Consider the following 23,981-nt stretch of genomic DNA (forward strand, 5'->3'; position numbering starts at 1 on the left):
TACTGAACTCATCGAAGATAAAACCAACTATGCTCATCTTTTTTTCGAAGAAAAACTTCCTTTAAAAATACATATAAATTAAGAAGTATCAAAGATCGCGAATTTCAAATATAATTCTGCGAGTTTCAAACACGACAACGCGCAATCAGAGCTTCAGCAAAGACGAGAAGTCAAAGGCGATAGAAACTCGAACAAAACCTGGTCATTAATTGTAAATATCAATCAAGGAATCAATCAGTCAGTGTATACATTTATTGTTCCATTTATTATTGTTCCAGTTATTATTATTGTAGTGTTAACTACACCATTTAGTCTTGTTTAAATAAACTGTTAATGGTTGATATGAGAGTTTCAAGGAAGGTACCTCACACGAGTGAGAAACGAGCCTGAGCAAGCAACTAGCTTCATTACACGTTGTATTATGTTCATTTGCAAAGATAAGATACATCAACCGTGTAGCTCAGGACAATGTTATTAGTAACTTGCAGAGTGGGAAGAATAAAAAATGATAGAAGCATCCAGAATGACTAAAACAAATATTACACGCTTTGGGCATTAAATATCTAATGTAGCAGAAATTTGATAAACAAACACAGTCATGACGTAAAAATTCAAAATTTCTAAAAAATTTTTATTCAGCAATATCAAAATCCTAATCTTAAGTTGAACAAAAAAATTAGTATATCTGCAATATCTCGAAGCACTGCCGTTACATAAGAACACAGAGTAACACTACAATGGTTTCTGGAGCTATGAAGACTGGGCGACTTAAGCCCATTTTGGGCAGTATTGCCATGCACGGTGACCGTTAATCTCTGTCATTCTCTACTCTCACAAAATTTAAAGAAAAGCAAATACAGGGAAATGTCTCTTCAAGGGCACAAATCTTGGAGGCCGGAGGGATCGAGTTGTATAAAATTAATTCAAGGTAAGGGCGTGTACGAGGATGGTTTGAAATTTAATTCCGAAAGCGTTTCGTCCGAGAAAAATACAATAATATAATGCCACCTTAAAACCGAGAATTGACGGACATATTACTTGATACTTTCTGTTACTAAAGAGAAAGTCAATACTGGAGCCGCAAAATTTTTTGCGCCGGAACGTGAAATTTGAAAGGACTCTTTTCCGCGCGATATAACAAATAATCTCACTATTATTATCCAAAAGGGCAACTGTACGAAAAAGGTGAAAATTAAAGTATCTCATTATTTTCCAAGAACAAATATGTCAAAAATTCATAGATTTATAAATTTTTTCCTTGTTGCCAGCACTACCTCGCCAGGATTTGATCCCTTTGGGATTTGTAGCGCGAGATTCAATTCAAGTCGAGCCGAGGATGGAGATACAAAAGTTAACACTAGTTTATAGGTTTAGTCGGGCACTGCTTACGAGTTAATGAAACAATATTGCATTGCGTCTATTTGAAGTTAGTAGTGGTAGGTGAAAATGAAATAGGAATAAAAATCAACGAGAGGAAGTGTAGAAAAAATATTCGTAAAATGTGCAAATTTTGAAAATATAAAATGGAAATTTAACAGAAGTACTTCGTCATTGAAGTGAATATTGTTGAAGCAAGGATCTGAAAGATATAGCTTGAACAGTACAATAACGCATTGGTGATGAACCTGCTGATGCAAAGCAAATATTTTCGTCAATACAGATCAATTATACATTTTATTCGTAGACTGGCGGGAAAATCACCACGGCGAAAGGATTTATTTGTACAAAAATTATCTATCGCTTCTCCGTTAGCAGAGATCATGACAAAGCATTTCTTTGCTCTTTTTCGTGCTTACAACCGTTGAGTTCGTAAAAGACGACGTGATAGAATGGTATAAACTGCCACAAAAGATGAAATCAAAATGCAGAGCAAAATTGGCCAGCTTGAAAATAAGAATTTGAATTATCCTATGGTTTAAATGAAAATAACCTAAGAGACAGAAGAAGCACCTAGAGCGGCTTCTGGTAGAACATTTTTTCTCTGTTGTTTCAAATGTCAGAGAGGGGCGATGAACCCGGCCTCCCACGCTGCTGATGCCAATCCAATGTAATTGTGGAGGCAATAGAGCCGAAACATCAAAGGCAAACGGACTTTCCCAGAAATAAAATTTAAAATTCCGAACTGAAATCCGAGTGACAAACAAGTGCCGACAGCAGATAAGAATTTGAATGAAACAAGAGCAAAAAGAGAGCTGATACGAGAGGAGAATGTTATTTAGCGAGTGGATTCGGGCAAATAAAAACCCACTTAAATGAGTCAAACATAAAAGAACGCATACACATATGAATATTTTTACGAGACAAACTCGGCGATTCATTCTCCCAACAAACAACGTTTATACAGACAAATTATTACAATGGTTCCATTCATTTCACATGAAAAACGAATTCTGATAACGCGGCAGTGATTTAAGTTCTCGACCATAGGACCAGACTTTCTCACAATTAATGAAACAAGTCGTCAAAAACAAAAAAGTAAAATAAATTAAAGAAACAAGTCGTCAGTCCGCAGTCATGAGTAATAAACAGCATACGTGATGAATATCACATTCACGAATGCTGGACCGCACGATGAAAAAGCCTTTATAAGAAATGGCGAAAAATTCGAATAGAACTCAGTCTTCTAAATATGAGCTAAATGAATGGATATCGCTGGAGATTGAGAGTCATTAAAGTAAAGTTTAGGAGATCAGCAGCCCCGCTAGAGGAGATTACGAAGACTTGATGAAAAAGTTCCAAAATCCGATCAGCGACAGAGATGAAAGTCTTATGGTTAATAGAAAACGTAAAACTAATGTCAACTATTTATTGGTCCTTTAGAGAGTTAATCATTATATGGTTTAATTAACTATTCTTCGATTCTTCCTGCGTAATGCAGTTTTACAATAACATTTTTTAAATAAGCACATTAAGAAGTCTGAAAGATATTAATGGCATACCATTCATTCAACCTGCAATTAAAGGATGGAATTAATTATAGCACGACGATGTATGTATCTCCAATGATAAGTGTTGAGCGCAACAAATTAAGAGTAATGCAGACACATCAGCATTTAAATAACTTTCTCATGGGAATGGAAACCCATGCAAGGATTGGTTTATTAAATAGTTTGATAAATTTGATAATTATAAGGAAAATATTAGAGGCTTGAAACCAGCAAATCGGAGTTATTTCCGTAAGTAATCCTCGGACAGCAAGTTTCCCGGAAAATTTCGGAAAAAAAAACTTGGGGCAGCATTGGTTTCATGAGAATTTGTACGCAACCGTATCTATATTTATTTTTAATGTAAATATTTTCCTTGAGGGTAAATAAATTTACTATGGGTGATAGGAAGTTTTTTGTCACCACATTTAAAAATCTACCTTTCGAAAAAGTGAGCATACTTCTAGTGAAAAAAATGGTAACCTAATATTATTTATATTACTTTGGGTAGCTTCTAAGAATACGACCGACTTGCGGACTCTACTTTATTATCCAAAGTAAATAAGTACCGAACATTGCAAAAATATTTCCATGAACTGAAAAAGAAATAAAATGAGCGCGATGGAGTACGGAGAATTACTATAGATGCTCTTTCCACTTCAGTAAAAATTGAATTTCCCTTTTGCAAATAAAAAGAACGACAATGCTTTGAGATCATTTTCCTCCCATGAGAACAGGGAACAGACTTTTTCAACGATATTTTTTCCTCTTCGACGACTCTACATAGAAAGCAAGGGAACCTAACTTCTAACTCATATCGAAAAGATTAACAAGAGACACTGAATCATTTTTGAAATTATTTGTATGACCCGGAAGATTCCATGCATTATGAAAATAATGTCTTAATGGATTTTAGAAACGATCATAATTCCGTTTAAATCATGCGAAACATTTCAAAACGATATTGCAGCAGAAACACTCTTATCTACAAGTATGAAATCCAGTGGTTACAATGATATGCTTAAATTTAAAATTATTATCAAAGTTGACCTTAGACTTTTTCGACGCAGAATCCTCGAGCCTCGCGGAGAACTTTTACTATTTTAATATATGCTGGTAGTTTGGAAAGCTTTATTTCGTTGAACAAAACTAACAGCGATGAAGTTTAGCGATAAAATTAGGAATAACTTTACAGAACAAAGAAAAACATCAATCGAGACCGTACGGCAAGCGATGCCAAACAACGCAATTTTGTCTTTAGAGAGGGCAATAGAGAGATAAATACCATATAAATACAATATAATGAAAACATTTGTGCAAAACGACTTTGATAGAGGGACGGGCACGAACAAAAAGGCAGCCCATACAACCAAAATACAACGAAATTGTATTCTATTGAGTAAAGAATCTAAAAGAGTTCAACATCATCAGCATTCAGATTCTTATTACATTTCAGATACAATGTCGGTTGACTTCTGTGATAGCGATTTCAATATCAGTTTATTATGATTATTGTTATTCTGTAGCAATATTTCTGGGAAGTTAATGAAAAGCTCTAGGCGCAGCTCACTCAAAAATTCGATGATAAATAAAGAAACAATTTTATTCCATTCTGCAATTTTTCGTAACATAGACGACTTGAAGTATTTCCATACTGGAGCGCTCCAGGCTAGGCTACTATAGGCAAGACCGTGTGGTGCTAAGCATTGCTTATGGAGTAATTCACCCTACCGTGCGGTGCTAAGCATTGCTTATGGAGTAATTCACCCTACCGTGCGGTGCTAAGCATAGCTTAGTACTCTTAGTACATTACTTAGTACTTAGAGTAACTCACCCTACCGTGTGGTGCTAAGCATTGCTTATGGAGTAACTCACCCTACCGTGTGGTGCTAAGCATTGCTTATGGAGTAACAAACCCTACCGTGTGGTGCTAAGCATTGCTTATGGAGTAATTCACCCTACCGTGTGGTGCTAAGCATATTGCTTATGGAGTAACTTACCCTACCGTGTGGCGCTAAGCATTGCTTAGTACTCTTAGTACATTACTTAGTACTTAGACTAACTCACCCTTGCGTAGGTGGTGTCAGGCAGAGGGGTGAGGGGGGCTAGGGGGGCGAGGGGGTCGTCGCCCCCACAAACTTCGTTCAGAGAATCACTCACGCCTGAGCTCAGGCTGCTGCTGTCGTCAAAACTGCAAAATAAAAAACACTTTTTAAAATATTTTTCAAGTTGAAAATTTTTGATCAAATTATTTTATTAAAGAAATTTAGTTCATATAGTATATTGTTATATTGAGAAGATGACCAACGTATTTCGGTTTTTCTTTAAACAAGTGAATTTTAAAAAGGGCAAGTAGCATAGATCATTGTGAGCAAGATGTAAAATCACCGTTCGGCTCATATAAAAAAATGTATAAAAACATAACATTTATTAGTAATAATTTTCAACAGGAATAGAATAATTGTACGATTCATGTAATGTCGAAAAAATGATAAATTTACATGTAAAATAGATTAGGCAATTCAGTAACTAATTTTTCTACAACATTCTACAAGGTGAGAGATAAAATACGCTTGGAAGTTAAGAAACACAAACTTCAACATTATGAAACACAATAGAAAAAATACTGAAGAATCACACATTTAGATAGAATCAAACTTGTGCATAAAAGCTTTCTAATGTGAATATACGGTGCAAAAATAAAAATAAAGTTGTGCAAAAAACGTATGAATAAAAAATTGCAGATAAAAAGGTGAGAGGTACACTGTTACCTCTAAATTACCTGAATAACATATGAATAATATATATAAATAGTCCAAACAAGAAAATACACAAAACAAAGTTCTTCTCTTTTATACACCAATTATAATGGCCAGAGAAAATAAGTCGTTCATGAAAGCAGTCTTAAGTCAATAAATCAGGTCTTAAATACAGTTGAAAGCAAAAAAAAAAAAAATTCAACCATTTGAAATTTCAAAATTTCAACCATTCAAAATGCACAGGATATATTTTAGGCTTGTTGTCTTGAAAAGACGGAACCTAAGTTTTATGAGCCCGAATAGAAAAACCTCATGAAATTTTGAGTTAAAAATAACCTTATTGTTGATCTGTTGTATACCACAAAAAGCGTATAAATGCAGATGCATCCTAAATTTTCTGTTGTCTGTTCCCCAGAACTAAATTAGATTTGTAGTTCCGTTGCAAGGTCGCTCAGTCTTGGGAAGGCCATGAATAAGCGAGAAGGCGAGTCCGAATTTTGGTTTCAAACAACAAAACGAATGCATTTTTGTGCTATAAAATGAGCTGAAAACGTGACGCTGGGGAAAAATACGACGACTGAAATTTAATATCGGACTTTGTGCAGGTGCCGAAACGCTCCCACTGCGACGGCGGAAGAAGTTCATGGATCGCTAGGTTATGCTCAGACAAAACTTGTTTATTGCGGAAAAAAGTTTAAATCGTCGTCGGAAAAAAATGAAGAAAGTATAGTGTTTGCTGAAAAAACTTTTGTAAAAATTCCAGTCGTATGATAAATTGTAATTAAAGCGCTTCAGGAGTGATTAACTCAATCCAACTTGCATGAAACATCAAAAATATCTCATCAACAGATTATTAAAGTGTACGAAAATGATGGAATGAGCGATAACTCGTCAAAAATCACAAAGTATGAGAGGTGCACAATTATAAGTTATAATATATCGTGCGCGTTATCATGTGTAAGCAGAGAAAAATTATCAAGTGATCGCTTATCGGTTACGAGCTAATTATGATATTAGGATACAATTATGAAATTAAGATAATAATAATAACTTATTAATTAGCTTTAATATTTCTTCCCACTGAAATCGCAGAATATTGACCACAGTAATAATATCGATGGTCTCAGTCCCGAGAAATTTCTCTTCCTGACCCTAAACCTTCCTTAGAAATCCAAAACCTTCACACAAGAGCCCCACGCAATCAGTGGCAGAACATGGCTAGAAAGGAGCAGCTTTCGTTTTTTTTAAGAAGTCGTTTAAATTAAACGTCGTTTAAGCGACGTAATATAATATAATATAATATACTATAATGCCTTAAAAGAAGTCAGTCAGAAGCCTCCCTCCTCTCTACATGAGAGGAGCCACTATAAAGCCTCATAAGAACAGAAGAACAGTAATTATATACGTGATAACACGGATAAACCATAGCGCCAAATTCATATTAACAAATAAAATCATTCTTTAAAAGCACAGGTGTAAGGGAAACAAAATTTCGATTCACATATACAAGAATAATTAAAGATAATGAATTAGTAACTAGTGTCAAGACTAAGAAGTCTATCGATGAATATTGTAGCAAACTTGTTCGACGACGATATTCATTTCTCAGCAGCATGACTACAAGAGAAATCTTCATTAATGTGTTATTACGTCAATGTCGTGAAGGCCCGTGATGGTGTTCTTGTCGTATAGAAATACGATAGTCATTAGTGAGCATGGCTTAGCTGACGGCCGAGAACAAATTGCTTTAATTAAGTTAAACCAGCAAGGTACAAATACAGTACGCCAGCATGAAACTCTTGCCATTACTTGAAAAATTAAAACAAACCTCCTTTTTGTTTTTTAAATTACGCTAAAACTTTCCAGGAAATATTTGTGGAGATGAAGTTGGGCTTGCTGTCGTTAACTATTGTAATATGGAGCCTTAAGCCAAGCACAATTTAATCAGCAGTAGGAACTACGGCTCATTTGGTAATGCTGAATTGAAACGTATTACCTTTTATTTAGGATCGCAAAATCGTTGCTTCGTGCGCCTCGTCCGAAATGGATTAATTCAATACGTAATTGGGACGACGGAGGGCAACTAAGGAAATACATTGAAAATATATTTGACCCCGCTGCATATGCACATTGCTCAGTTTAAGACTGTAATATTAGCACCTCGTGGCATACTGCACAAAAATTTGCAGCCTCTATATACAGCTTCAAAAAGTACATATATAAAAACACGGCTGTGCAAAAATTTTGTGAGGTTTGTATTAACCGTAAATTTTCCTGTTAACCCACTTCTTCGTTCGATAATAACATAGTCGACTGGACCAGATTACTTCACCAGGGCAACCATCGACCCAAATGTCGTATGAATTATTGGGCTAACATCTACAACGACGGACGCATTATCAATTTTTCAAATAAAGCTCTGTGCAGCCGCTTAATTATTCATTGCAGCACGCACCTTCGGAAATAGGGGGATATTTACCAGAATTCTACAATAAGTATAGCGCCATTAGCATCTTCAAAACATAATCGTGCGAGGCTGTTCAATCATACATGAAGGTGAAGGAAATTTCTAGATCCAGTTTCACTGCTTTTCATGGTACACGAAGACTTTGGGGATAATAAACAATTTTTAGTAGTTATTATTTTTTTATACCGCCAAAGCTTTTACAGCCTAACAACAGACATTCTGTTGCCACGCGCCACCCGTCTGCTAACAGTGGCCGACCATTACATTCAAACTATATAAACAATGACTTTAGGTGCAAATTATTAGCGCAATAATAAAGATATACTGGGAATAATTGTGCATATATTGGCCAATCAAAGTCTAACGGTGGCACTTGGTGGTGCGCGAAAACTATGCTTGACATCATTTAGTGGCACCCCGCAACAAAAATTTATGATCGCCACTAGTTTATAATATAACTGATTTTTGTGTGAATACGTGAACAATGCAAACATTAAATCTTTTTGTGAGTGTGCGTGTTATTCGAACATGACTCATTGTCTGAGAAATTTATCATGGTCGTAAATACATTTTTGGACATGAGAATATTTTCAAATAAATCCAACAGCCAGAACCGAATGAGAATAAAAACAAATAAAAAATTGACTTTTTACATATAATAATCGAGAACGCAAATAAAATTGTGAAGAAAACCCGTAAAATATTAGTAGAAGATTTCTTAGTAGCAATAATTAACTCTCAACGAGAAACTTTGTTAACTCGAAAGTTTCGTCATAAAGGAAACTAACTAAATTGAAGGATGGCGTAGGGCTTAGAATAAATTTTCAAAGCTTTTGACGGAAACCTGACCGAAAAGTCCTCAAAATTTTTCCGGAAATTTACGATGAAATCTGTAACATGACACTTGAATTTAATTTTATAGGAAGACAATAATTTTTGAAGATTTGGGATTTATAAAGAGCAAAGCAGAAGTCATAAACTTAGGATACCGAATAAACTTAGGATACCAAAGACCTGTATTCGCTTTTCAAGACGAAGAAATACGTTTATTGAAATAATAATCGGTTGGGAATAAATTCACATCGAATGCCCATATTTCAGAACAATGAGGATTATAAAAAATATTTGTTGTATGAAAGACCGGATAAAAACATTCATCAGAGACGAATGCGAAAGCGTTAAAAACCGAGGCAAATAATTATTCAACTTGTGGAATTTTGCTGCAGTTCAAAGTTGGTGGGTTGGTGATTGCCGTCAACTCTTCTTGAGATGGATGGTTGTGATGGCGGGCGCACTGGATGCAATGGTGATGAAGCCATTAAAACTTGAGATGTGAGTGGAATACCACGAGAGTTTTATCTCTTAGAATAGTAGGAAGGAAAGACGGCGAAGTAAATGGAGAAAATTATTAAGGGAAGAACGAAGTTTTGGATAAATAATCAAAATTATAATTAATTTAAGATAGCTTTGAAAGAAAAGTATATTCAGACAATGAATAAATGAACCAGTAATGACAAAATCGCAAATATAAGATGAAAAACTAATTGCGGCATAGAAAATTAAATTTTACATCTGGTAAAGATGAAATAGAGGGTGACTTTAATTACGACGCGGATGAAACATATAGAAAAATATTGACAGTGCAACAATAACCAAATCATTCACAATTGCTCCAAACAACTCGAATGAAATATTCAAGAAAGAAAACGAATCTTTCGTTAACAGTTTAGCATTAGTGTTTCCAAAATAGAAACTATCAATCAAAATATTCATGCGACAAGAATTTTTTTTATTTTGATTTGAAAGAGATTCATTTAAACGCCAAAAAAAAAGAGAATTGACACAGCCATTTCAAATCATTTCTGAGAAGCAGAGTTTCGAAATTGAAAGAAACCAAGTAAACATGCAAAGACTGGAAAACAAAATGATACTGGAAAATGGATTAGGAAAAGAAAAAAATCTAGATTGATAATAAATCATCAATACGAAAATAATTAAGACTGGAAAAAAGAATATGAATAGAAAATATATAAAGACCAGAAAATGAAATAAAACTGGAAAATATGAATAAATAAGAAGATTCGTCTTATTTACAAGGATCGTTTTCATGTTTTCAAAATCATGACACTAACCTGTAACAGTAGAAACATAGACATATCATATATGATATAATATATATGATATAATATTCACATCCAAATGATATTCGATAAACAAATTAAATGCGAGGTAAATCTCGATTATGCGAGTTAAATCTGGCCGCGTATCCATGTCCGCAAGGTATAGGCATTAAAATACCCATAGCATTATACTATAAACTATAATAAAAATGCTGAGTAGCTATGGTGACGGTGGATGGACGCATAAATATAGTGTGTGTATGTAAAGGCACAAATTATATCTAATAAAACGTTAAATATTCACCTGGTCAAATGATTTTTCCGATGTCAATACCGGTCCTGAGTGTGATATATTTCCATACACTGAGAAATCTTGCTGATTTTTTTTTCGAAAATTTTTAGCAACTGAATCCAATAGGCAATAAATTATTCATACTAAACTACCACATTAGTAACTTGTTAACTAAATTGAAAAAAATGTTCCCGGATCAATATCGTACGAGCTCTGATATTTTAATTTGGCGTAGTGTTTCAGTTTTTATTATTTACGAACGAAAAATATGCCAAAAAATACATTTTTTAAATAAGATACTCACTCAGCATCATAAGAGAAGGAATATCGCTGCTTGTAGTTGTAGTCCCCGTATTCAGACATTTTCTTGGAATCAAATAACCTAAAACTAAATGGAGTAAACCACGCAAGTTAAGGATTAGGGCGTTCAGTCACTTCCATGTTAACAAATTGTTTAATTATCTCATTGAAAAATATTAGAGACGAAAATTGAGTCTGTTACAAACAATTTATACAGCAACTCAAGTAAAACTTTCCCATCTAAATCTACTGAGTTCGGATGCTGTCGGTTTTATTCACTGCATTTTGCTCACTGTAGGATTTACACATTAGAAATGGGGGCCAAATTGCATCAATACCATGAAGCATAAAAAATCAGACATATCGAACATGGGCGTAATGTACGTTTTACTGATTTCTAGGGTGTAAATAAAAGGATTCGTTAAATTGAAAACTGTTGCTGAAGAGTTGATGAATTTTCAAAGGTTTTAGGATCCTATGGCTTTTGATATTTTTAAAGAAAAACAAACGCACAGGTCTAGTAAATGCGGAAGCAACGCGACGGTTGCAGCAGTACGGATACCAAAAGAAGTAAGCATGAGAAGAGAGGGTCATCAATTCCCCGGTAATTTGATAATGCCTGGCCACGCCTTGGCAACAGCACGACCAATGGCTTTTTACACTGCGATGGTATTTTAAATGGCCAGAACAAATAACCCTATTACGGTCGGGAAAGCGAGAATGAAAGTAAAGATTTTGGAAACAAAATGAAAAAATTTTCGAAGTTCTAACGCCGCACTCAATTTTTATTCTAATTTAGAATTGGTCAGTTCAAAAATAAATAATAACGAATTCAACGGGGGTTGACTTTGAATACAAGTTCATCCCAGGTGATAATTATGTACATAATGCAATGATTTATTCGTCCTACCTCGGTAATTGCAAGAAATGTATTCGAAAAAAATTTATCGTTCTAAACAATTCTATGTCACCTCTAAGTTTAATCGTTGAATTCTGTTCGACTAGACAAGTTAAAAAATCGTTTGACAATGACAATCCATCTCAACAAATTCTTTAGGCATTCCTTCTGGATTTATTTGAATTACGTAATGAAAAATTGAAAAATATCAGCTAGAAAGAAGTAAACAAATTTGTGAGGGAAATTTTTACATGGGAACAAGTCAGGTCAGAATAAATAAAATCGTCATATGAATACTATACATTAACAGAAAGAGATTGTAACATACAGTGTTTAGCGCATCTTTCTTGTGGTCTTTCTAGCACCGGGTGTGAAAAGTCACAACAAAATTTTGAGTTTTAAATTATTTTCTGAAAGGCGTGGAGCTTAGGAACAACAGTAAAATCTTTTCAGGAATAAGGCTCTCCTACTTTTATTATATAAGAACAAATTTCGAAACCTCGTCCAGCTCAACCTGATCAATCCAGCTTAGACAAATCTACATGAAAACCGAAAAAATCTGGTCGTCGAAGATCCGCAATCAACTATTAGAATATCCCACAGCTAATTTTTTTAAAGCTCAACGTTGATTTTAAGGCAAAAAATGTCGCCCGTCTGAGAGCAAAGATTAGATGAGCCATCAAATACCATCGGCACAAATCACTGGCCAAAATATTAGCAGTCCGGCAGAAGAACGAAGCATTTATACTTTAATTCGAAGATTTATTAGCGTCATTAACAGGCAACAACGAATAAACGCATGGCAAACATGACGCAAAATTACTCCTTGGCTCTTTACGGACGAAGTAGACAGCGGATCGACTAAGCGAGGCAAAAATCGTACGAGTTCCTAATCCAAAGGAAATAGGACTAAAAGTCCTACTCCTATGAGCACTGTTTCTAAGGACCAAGGAACCCGAGTTGTGTGACTGCAGGTCTCAGTGGTGGGGAAATGTTACTGCGTGGACAGGGCAGCTGTGAGACTAAATTGTTGAGAAGACAGAGCAGTTGTGAGACTAAATTGTTGTGAAGACAGGGCAGTTGTGAGACTAAATTGTTGTGAAGAGCAGCAGTTGTGAGACTAAATTGTTGTGAAGACAGGGCAGTTGTGAGACTAAATTGTTGCGAAGACAGAGCAGTTGTGAGACTAAATTGTTGTGTCGACAGGGCAGTTGTGAGACTAAATTGTTGTGAAGACAAAGCAGGTGTGAGACTAAATTGTTGCGAAGACAGGGCAGTTGTGAGACTAAATTGTTGTGTCGACCGGGCAGTTGTGAGACTAAATTGTTGCGAAGACAGAGCAGTTGTGAGACTAAATTGTTGTGTCGACAGGGCAGTTGTGAGACTAAATTGTTGTGAGACTATATTGTTGTGTAGACAGGGCAGTTGTGAGACTAAATTGTTGTGTAGACAGGGCAGTTGTGAGACTAAATTGTTGTGTAGACAGAGCAGTTGTGAGACTAAATTGTTGTGTAGAACTGTCACGGGCATCAAACTGCACATATGCAAACAATATGCAGTAGCTGTGTAGTGAACAGCTAACTAATGCGCAGCATCCAGAAAAGGTACAGCAAGCAACTAACTGCGCAACCTGAAGAAGATATGCAGCAACTGTGCAGCAAAGTTGCAGCGTGCAGCAGCGGTCGCGCCGTATCGATCATGAGCAGCTGATGTCCCGGCGGCTGGCCTGCTGCAGACACAGCGACTGGCCTGCTGCAGACACAGCGACTGCCTGCTGCAGACACAGCGACTGGCCTGCTGCAGACACAGCGACTAGCCTGCTGCAGACACAGCGACTGGCCTGCTGCAGACACAGCGACTAGCCTGCTGCAGACACAGCGACTGGCCTGCTGCAGACACAGCGACTAGTACTGTTGGTCGACTCAACGAGCGCCATCACTCACGGAGAAATTTTTGCCTACAAATTTTAACACATTGTTAAATCCCTGAGAATTGCGCCGCCCAAAAAACGTCGGTCATGAAGTTACCCTCGGGCACTGGAGTAGCAAAGGTTTTAAACGTATATTTCGAAGCAATTCTCATTCTCGCTCATTTTATTTTTTTCAAAATATAGTTTTAAAATTACAATTTGTTTGAAAAAATGACGGAATAGACCACAACAAATATCATAAAAAATCCTTATTTTGAAGGCAAACAATTGACCACCAAACATTCTTCATGAAGTAGTAAAAATTCACATAAATTTTCCATAAGAAGTAGGTAACAAGAAGTTATGATAGCATCGAAATCAGAGAAGTTCTGTATAGAAATTCTAACCTAACCTTGACAGTTAAGAGGCTAAGACTTTGCTTGTAACATGCCAGAGGTCTGAACAAAACAATAAAACAAATTGGAAGACCCCAAAAGTGCCAATAATAATTAAGTCTTTTCTCAGCTTTTAATTATGAACAGGTTAACCTAAATATGAGTCTAATAATAACAACTCATAATCAAATTCAATCAGCAACCCATCTTTTTATCATTTAAATTGTTATTTCTAAAATATCGAAACAACAAGTTCAAGTTCTGCCGTATGTTGATTCAACTGGGCTAGTTTCGTGAAACATAATACATAAATTATCGCCAGGCTCAAAATAAGGGGTTAGTGCGTAGATGAAATCTTTAGTAAATTTCGCATCTACCAACCAACTAAGCTCATAGTTAGTTATTCAGTTATTTTCAATTATTTGAATTAGTTATTATCGTAACGAGATTGCGCGTGATTCCAAATGGAATCACGCGAATGGAATTTTTTAGAATTTACATCCTAAAAAATATCGAAACATCAAAATATTAATTCGGAAAAATTAGTGCATTCGAATTGTATAGCCTAAATAAGCTGTTTGATTTTAATATCTCTTCTGTTATCGCTCAACAAACAAAAAGTAATTAGCGTATTAGGTTTGGGTGGCGTATTATTTTTCACAGAATAAACTCTTGATATATTCCAGTTAATATGGACGCCATCATCATCATTAGTTGACAACTTATTGTGAAATGTTTCGTTAATGTAACTTCTCAAACGTTCGTAAAAAACGGCACAATAACTGTAATTAGAAGTAAAAATTTCAGTTTTCGATATGAAAATATTCAAGCAAAAAAGCAAACGTAACTTAGGTGAATAGCAACGCTATACCGTGATATTTATCAAAATTTCCCAGCTAAATTTTTCAATGTTTTCGACCTCGTCCAAAAACGAAAAAAGGATTAGAAAGGCACTTATGCCTGCCGTTTTAGAACGAAATTTTTATGCAAGAAAAAACGAATTAAAATTTCTATTGCGATTCTTGAGCCCAGACGACCCTCTGTCGACTTCGCTGCAGCGCTACGAAGCTTTATAAATCCATATATGCTCAATTTATCTAATTTTCAGCGAAATAAATCAGTTATGAAAACTAACGTCATGATGAGGAGTCACAGCGTTGGTTATATTGTTGTTCATTGTAAATACAAATAGTATTGCATTGAAAGAGGAGCGGGACGGTATCACACACACCCTCACTCCCCGACCAACAACGAGGCACTGGCCACTGTGGAGCCAACCCAACTGGTCATGAGCTCTTCTTTTTTATTCTCCTGTGCCAGATGCCAAGTAAATCAAGGAAAGGAATGCTTAATGCAAAATATGAAACACACCAAAATAATAGGTCCGCCATGAAATTCAACAGATTACCTAACCTTCTTAAGTCCCTTTAAAAAATAGTAACTCAAATCTTCGGTCTAAACTCCGTAGAGTTTCGCACAGTGAATTTGCAGCTTCATGAATAGTGAAAAAAAAAAAATTTAACACCATTTACAAGGGATCTCAATCGTAAAAGAATTGCCTGATGATCTATAATCAGTTTTCTTTCAAGATGACGCAGCAGCATTCGAGGGCAACTGGTGGTAAAAAAAGGAAAAAAATAAACACCATTCAGAATGGATCTCCATCGTAAAATAATTGCCTTATGATCGACATGCAGATTTATTTTACGATGACGCAGCAGCATTCGAGGGCAACTGGTGGTAAACGCGCAAATTTTGGCGAAATCCCAAGGCTATGGATGGATGGATGGAAGCGGAGGATAGATCGATAACTGCTCGCAAAAGGTAGGGCTGGGGAGGGTGTCGTGTGAGCAACGCTCAGCCCTACAACAAGAAATCCGAAACTGACTTTGATTTGCATTCAATTTTTGTTCGTAAATATTTCCGTGTAAAAATATTTGAAACGATTTTTATCAAGGACAAGCTCCGCCAAAGTTATTATGAAATTACCACGAATGAGCCAAGCATATTTGATATTTTGCGCTTCCTTAGAGACAATAAAAGAAAAAAATTAAAGCTGATGACAAGAAAGGGTGGCTGAGAAGTAACTCATACGAGAGAATTAAGAAAAAGTTATCGAAAAAGTACCAAGTTAATTATAAATTTATACTCTAAATTTTACTGTAAAATTTACACCGATTGATTTATATCGTAATGCCAAAAAATGAATTGTTTTCAAAATGGCTTAGGCATAATGATAGCTTTGGATTCAAAAACAACTGTTCGTTAAATTGACGACAAAAACCTTTACACTTTTTATAGCCAGTTGACGATATCGAAATAATTTTGCCGTATATGTAGAGTGAATAATCGCGCGGTTGCTGCTTGCGAAGCTCAATCGAAAGCGCGCTTCTGCCATCAGAAAGAATCACGAATCTTAAATCCTTAGCACCTCATCTTTGTAGGTAACTTTTTTTTTCTATAAAAGTTGTTGAACTTGTCATGGTATAAATTTGTAGATATATCTGATTAAGCATAAATATTATGAATTTTTTTTCAAAATAAAATAGAATAAAAAGTCAGTTGGGAAAAATAATAAAAAAAATTAAAAATAACTTCACATGAGAATGATAGTGTTCGTTATATTATGTGATATCAATAAGATTCAATGTGAATACATGAACAAATAAATTAAACTTACGCGCCCTGGAAAGAAAATGTGTTGTCGGAAAAAATATATTAGTTATTAGAGGTCCAACGACTGAATCCAATGTCTATTAAGATGCGACGAAGAAAATAATTTATTTGCAAAGACAAATAAATGAATTTTATTTTATTGCACTCTCATGCATTCAATCCAAAGCTTATCGTGTGAGCTATCGGGGCACTGACAAACCGTGCTAGTCTCGATCCACCTGCAGTGTTTCAATGAATTTTTTTTTTAACATATAAAACTTCAAAAGACTGAATGTAAATTTTTCTTATAACTATCAAACCTTTCCGAAAGTACAATTCGTAAACATATAATATTATACTGATAAAAAAAGCTCCTAAAGGTCCATTGAATAACGGGTAAATCACAAATATACAATATAATACAAGAAATATTTAACAGTTGACCTGATTGATGGAATGTACTCAGCAACTTATTCATGTATTCAATGTTCATGAGCACATGCTCTAGTCATACTTAAAATGCACCACACCATTGCATAAATTTGTTTACATGCATTACACAATATCATAGTTTTCGATGTTAAATTTCTACATCATGCCATTTATAAACAATAGAAAGATGTACAAAGAATGTAGAGTTTCGTTTCAGTGATTTATAAAACCTTACCCAGAAGTGAAATAATGAAACTAAGAATGTATCTCCGATTAAACCAATTTCCACCACTGAAAACTCCAGCTGAAAATTTACATCAGATTATTAAGGCAAATGTTAAAACAAGCCAAATAAACCCGTACATGCCCGTTAGAAATATATACTAGATAACAAACATTAAATCCGAAGTCCCAGACCAGAGGTTAACAATCCATTCCCTTAAAAATTCAGAGGTATGAAAATCGTCCGAGTTTGAAGAGCAGATGTTAATAATTAAATCAGCATTCAGTCCAGGAAGTAGACTCACTCGGCACGCGGTGCATCCGAAGTAATTTCCATTGACAGGCGTTTGTCATCAGGACCAGAGCTCATCGTTGCAACATTTGTAGGAACAGACGAAGACTTTTTGAAGCCACTTTTCTTCAAAATACCAGAATAATTTCTCGAAACCGACTTCAATAACTTGGGGTTCTTTTGAGGTTCTTTGGCAATCTGACCCGTCGATGGCTTCCCTACACACTTATTGTCTTTTTTTGCGGCGGTTGTTGCGTTCTTTAGTGGATTTTTTAACTGAATCAAACCATTCCTTTTGCAAGCAGTATTGTCTTGGATGGTAGAATTTTTAATTCCACTCTTCGACTTGCCTACTTTGGTTGAGTTTATTGTTTCGGTCTGGATGCTGCTAGGTTTTTCAAGTTTACGTGCGGGTCCAGGCAATTGAGAAATGAAAGATGGCACAACAATCTTTGAAAACCTCAGTGAACGCCGACTTGCCTTAACCGAGGCAGCAAAATCAGTTTCAGTGCTGCGATTCAAATCAAAACTGACGGTATTCCTCCTATCGATACCAGTTGAATCAACTTTAGGGTTTTTGTCCAAAGTTTGCTCAAGATTTTCGGAAGAGTCGTTCACAGAATCATAGTCATGATCATCAATTTTCTCCACGGATGTTTTTCTGATAGTTTCTTGTTGATGATTGCCAAAATTTCCAGTTTTGTTTTGGGGACTTCGGCCATCAACTCGGCTGTCTTTACGCCCTTCATCGAAGATTTGTTTGATCGTTGCCTCCAACTCTCCAACCACAGCTTCCAACTCCTCCAAATCGTCATGGGTATGACTAGAAATATTGGGTCTGTTAAAAATTTGTCCATTGATGTAACTGACCCCAGCTAAATTACTTCCAAAAGACACTCCAGTTTCAACATCGTTTGACTTGATAACATTCCCATAGCAGCTGCTGTCGTATGTGTCGTTATTTCCTTTCGGATGTGCATACGACGATGCAGGCGCAGACAATGACAGAGACGACAGAGACGGTAAAATAGAATTGGATTGAATTGCAGACAAAGATGAAGGCATTTCAGATAGAGATTCTTGCGCTCCACAGACATCAAAAGTAGGTGGTAGAGACGAAGGAGGATTTGAACTGCAAAGGGTGGAAATCATGGGAAAATTGGAACGAACACTGCTTCTGAGGTCAAAAATACCAGGCGCGGATCTGACTAAATTTTTGCTTGACGGGCAATCGTTCGGGTCACCTTTCTCTGACATTGAGCAATGAATTTCCGATTGCGACATGTAATTAGTAGAGTCCATTGCCGTGGAGAACATTGCGGGTGAACTTGTAATGCGTAGGTTTTGAGTTGATTTAGGGGAGTTAGGCGAGCGCAATATGTCATGACTCATATGATCAAAAACTGAACCACCTTCATTCGTAGTCTTCACATTGTCGAAATTCTGGGTAATTTTGTTACTCTGATTTAACTCGCTGGAATTCGCACAGCGTCTTTCTTGTGAATATAAGACATCGGTAACCGACAAAGACCCATCGTATTGACTCAAGCAGTTCAATTTGAGAATACGTCCATCGTCATGGTTATCCGTGGCTGACATAGACTCACTTAATAGTTCTTGGAGAGATTCCTGTGTCATAACTTGTGACGAAGATTTAGCATCTTGGTGGGACGTAGGCGGCGTTTGGTGGTTACTTACGAAGGGCGAAGTTGACGAACTTTTTTAGAAATAAAAACACATTTGGTATAAATGCTTAGTTTCAAATAAGACCCAATACATTAGATAACCATTAGAAACATTATCCTTTTTCCGACATAGGTAGATACCGATGCTGTCATTCAAGTTTAGTAGAAAATTTTGTTATTAAGAATGGGAGACATTGACAGTTTGACACCTAAATGACACAAATGACACCTGAATTATTATGCAGTTAGGATAGATTTGTTAAAAAGTAAAATTAGGAATGCAAACGCGCCACAAAAAGGTTTTCCATGAAATAAAAGACAGATTTCTGGCTTATCGTGACTCATCGTGCTCGTCTGGAGTAATCAATATCGCATACATTTTCTTTGATACACAACGAAAACTTGCAGAAAACCAGCTTTCAACGGTAACTCTCCAGTAAGTCAGTTAATCTGCGATGAAAATTTAAATTGACGTGATAAGTTCATAATTGAAGTGAAATAAACGATAAAACTTCCCAAAAATATTGAATTTTCGCAAATTTAATATAAATTCTGGAATTTGCAACGAACCGCGCATGTGTTGGACGAGAGCACATTAAGAAGGCATTTGGTAGCTATCGGCACAATGTAAAGCTACTTTTTTTTCATTGATCGCACTTAAAACTTATTAAAATCCAACATGAGATCGTGAGTTTGGGTTATTTAATAAGAAAAGTAAGTATTTTGCGTGAATTAAGGCGATAATGTTTAGAAGAGGCAAAGATCACAATAGCGGAGAAGCAACATCATGACAACCATGACGCAAAGTTTAAGATTTTTGATCGTGTTCAAACAATCATCCAACTTTGTACTGACGATCACAATCTTCAAAGATATATCATCCAACATTTTCACTGCAAACACAATTGTAATTTACGGTTTTGCATTTCAGGGACAAAATTATCCCAAAATCGCTTCAGAATTTAAACACGAGCACATTTATAAGAAAAGCTGACATGTCATACAAAAAATCAACATATGCCAATTTTGCGAATTATTTCCCCATTAATACATTGAAAGCAAAGCGTAAAGTGAAATGGCAACAAACGTGCACTGAAATTGTCTACTAGCCAAAGAAAATCACAAAAATTACCAATGCTCAACGAAAAAGTTGAAAAGCACAGCAATAAAAAATAACCAGAATTGGAAGAACAAAAAACTTCCTTTACTGCAGCTCTTGATGCATGTCTTTACATAAATCTTTCCATCACATATTAACTTTAAAAATGCCAAAGACAGTCATTTATTGACAGCAGCTATATAATGTTTGTGGTTAAAATCAGTCTTCTCTGCGTTCATATTGCTCCAAAATTTAAGTGAGAATAGTCGTTCAAGTGTTGAATGGCCCATAAACATCAAGGAAATGCACCGATCTCTAGAAGTTTTCCTAGTAATAGCAGAAGGGTAGAATCAAAGTCCTAATAAATGATATAACAGTCAGCTCCTATAACTGCAAAGGCTTATGATGAAACGCTTAGCAAAGGCGTATGCAGGCAGTTCCTAAAACTGCACAGGGGTAAGATGATACATAGTAGCTTAATACACGCAGACCTCAACACGTTGACTCCAAAGTAGTACCTAAGCGTACCACGAAGTATATTTCTCCATGACGTAGTGGTAAATAATTGAAAATAGTACAAAAAATGAAATAATAGTACAAGATGAATCAATCTGAGTCAACATGTTAAAGCTGGATAAAAATAGAATGAAGTAAAATCACGAAGTGTATTTCTCCATTTCTCCAGGACGTAGTGGTACATAATTCAAAATAGTACCAAAAACAAAATAATAATACAAGATGAATCAATCTGAGTCAACGTGCTAAAACTGGATAAACATATAGTATAGGATAAACGAGCTAATAAATGTAATAACATGCAGAAATCACTGACCTGTCGTCATGCATGTACTGCTGGACTTTGCTCATGCTCTCCTGCACTTGTCGTATCCCCTCCTTGAAGCGCTGGTTGATTTTGTGCGCGTAGAGCGACGCGCCGCCCTCGCTCATGTAGCCGTCCAGGTCGCAGGGCGCCGGCGCCTCGCCTGCGCCGCCTGTAACGTGTAGTGGCCGCAACACATCTCCGTCCGACATGTAGCCTGTACAAAGAAATGTAGCAATTAGTACATTTTGTGTGTTATTAAGTTTAAAAAGAATGATGTTTTCGCCAAATGATATCTAATATATATATTGATTGTCCAAGAAGCATATAAGTTAAATATCCACTAATATCAAGATTCACTTAATCAATATCGGTTAATACTAAGATTCACTAATATCGATATCATTAAATCATGGTGGACTTATATTAATATTAATTAACACCAAGATACACTAGCATCATTTTTCACTAAATCAAAATACACAAATATCCCAATTATTAACCCGGCTATTGGTCAATTAACCCCAAGATGAACTATATAGTTTATTGCCCTCACCATTGGTAACATCGAAGCCCTCGATCTCTGGGTAGTTAGTTACGCCTCTGGCAGTCTGTCTCATAACCACTAGTGGGGAGTGATGTGTCGGCATGCGAGGCAGCTGCTGATGGGGAGACTGGGGGGATTCCAAGCCCCCAATTTGTCCCCGTCTGGGGTGATGTAGGGAGATACGCATCCCCTTCTGGGGAACCGTGTTGTTGGGCTCTTGCATTCCTGCCGCACGTTAGTCATGATCAGATACTTTGTCCGAAAAATCACCGTTAAACGGTCTTACGGGTACTTCAGTGGCCGGCCGGCACGTGGAAAAAAACACCGGTCGCCGTTATTTTTTTTCAGTTTAACAGAATAAAACCATACCACACTAAAAAATACCACAACAATGTAATACAGCATAAACAAATTAAGTGTCAGGACGATTCTTTATTAGAGGCGAGTATTGAACAGGCTATCAAAATTTATTTCATTTATTGCACGCTCCTCAACTCCAAGCCGAAATTAGGTTACTAAACATTTCACCGCTTCTGGCAAGAGTTAAGCAAGCTGTCCAGATTAATCTACAATTAATAAGGTACTATAATACGGTTATAGGTACTATAATCGGGTATAGGTACTACGGGTATAGGTACTATAACCGCTCCCTGAAAGAACCAACTGCCACAGGACGGCTAATTATTCGATTTGCTACTAACTCTCCGCAACAATTAATATATATTAAAAAATAAAACCATAAAGCTAATGAAAATGACATCTTTTACCATAAAAAACGGTCCTTTTACCCTTCTCCCTCACTAAACAAAAGTATTCATTTTTGCTTTAGTGAGAACAAGTTTACTAGAACTTATGAATATACTCGCACTTATAAAAAGGTTAAAATTTTGAATATTAACATCACAAATATCTTTCAAAACAAGGGGGAGGAAACGAAAAATTCCTCAACACCCAACAGTCAGGTTAGAATATAAAAATCCACATAAAATTCTTACAGCAAATTAAAGAAACTAACTAATCATAACCTGAATATAAAACCACCAGTACTGCTCAAGGTAATCTCGCAGAGTTGACAGGTGACGCGCACAATGACTTTATTCTGAACAACACTTTTACAGTTGAAACATTGACTGTCGCAGATAACAACAACTAAACGTCAAGTAACTAGAGTTACTGTCAGTAGACAAATTTTTGAAAAAAAAATCAGAGTACGTACCACATAATTACAATGTTAACAGGTGATTATATCAGTAGACAATAGGTTGAATACAGTGTAATCCAATTCCAAAACGAACCCATGACGGTCTGTTGACAGTGCATTTTACTTTACTAATTGATTTATTTGTGTTTCTAGGACTGAATTTTTTCTGAACAGAATTTTGTGTTATGAACTGACGATGGAGCTGGACTCCGAAACGTTTTCTCTTATAAAGATATGATGAATTTTTGTGTTATTATCTTTGCTTTAAAATTCCTGCTTAACTTGCGATTCAAGCAAACATGTGATTTTGATACTTATATCCAATCAAAACGAACCCTTGGCAAACAAATGATTTTAATAATTATATCCAATCAAAACGAACCCATGGCAACAAGTGATTTTAATGCTTACATCCAATTAAAACGAACCCATATCAAACAAATGATTTTAATACTTACATCCATTCAAAACGAACCCATAGCAAACAAGTGATTTTAATACTTATATCTAATCAAAACGAACCCATATCAAACAAATGATTTTAATACTTATATGCAATCAAAACGAACCCATGGCAAACAAGTGATTTTAATACTTATATCCAATCAAAACGAACCCATGGCAAACAAGTGATTTTAATACTTATATCCAATCAAAACGAACCCATAGCAAACAAGTGATTTTAATACTTATATCCAATCAAAACGAACCCATTTTATTCTGGCTGTGGAGGCTGGCGATGCCGCGCATGTACTGCGTGGGGCGCATCAGCGGCTGCATGGGCTGTATGCTGCTTAGCACCGCTGCGTCGTCCCCGTCGTCGCCCTCGAAAATTTCTACGTCTCGCTGAGAAAAAAAACGAATTAGGTAAACCCGCGGTCTTATTCGGATAAAAGTTTTAAAAAATTAGGTAAATTTTCCTTGTAGATGAAATGCTTCATTAATTTAGTTAGTGTGTAGTGGT

The 23,981-nt window shown here is 35.9% G+C and overlaps 1 protein-coding gene across 1 annotated transcript in view; it reads right to left on the bottom strand.

The window, feature by feature from the left end:
* LOC108664515 (neuron navigator 2) overlaps positions 1-23,981 on the bottom strand; it is a 68,717-nt gene that overhangs the window by 21,218 nt on the left and 23,518 nt on the right. Inside the window, exons 6-9 of the mRNA XM_047884929.1 lie at positions 23,728-23,863; positions 21,826-22,041; positions 21,282-21,486; positions 4,992-5,115 (exon numbers count right to left, since the gene is read on the bottom strand). Of these exons, the coding sequence (XP_047740885.1) occupies positions 4,992-5,115; positions 21,282-21,486; positions 21,826-22,041; positions 23,728-23,863 (681 nt within the window). The remainder of the gene's footprint in view (positions 1-4,991; positions 5,116-21,281; positions 21,487-21,825; positions 22,042-23,727; positions 23,864-23,981) is intronic.

This window comes from Hyalella azteca, unplaced genomic scaffold (assembly GCF_000764305.2).
Source record: "Hyalella azteca isolate HAZT.00-mixed unplaced genomic scaffold, Hazt_2.0.2 contig2030, whole genome shotgun sequence".
In the NCBI taxonomy this organism is placed as follows: domain Eukaryota; kingdom Metazoa; phylum Arthropoda; class Malacostraca; order Amphipoda; family Hyalellidae; genus Hyalella; species Hyalella azteca.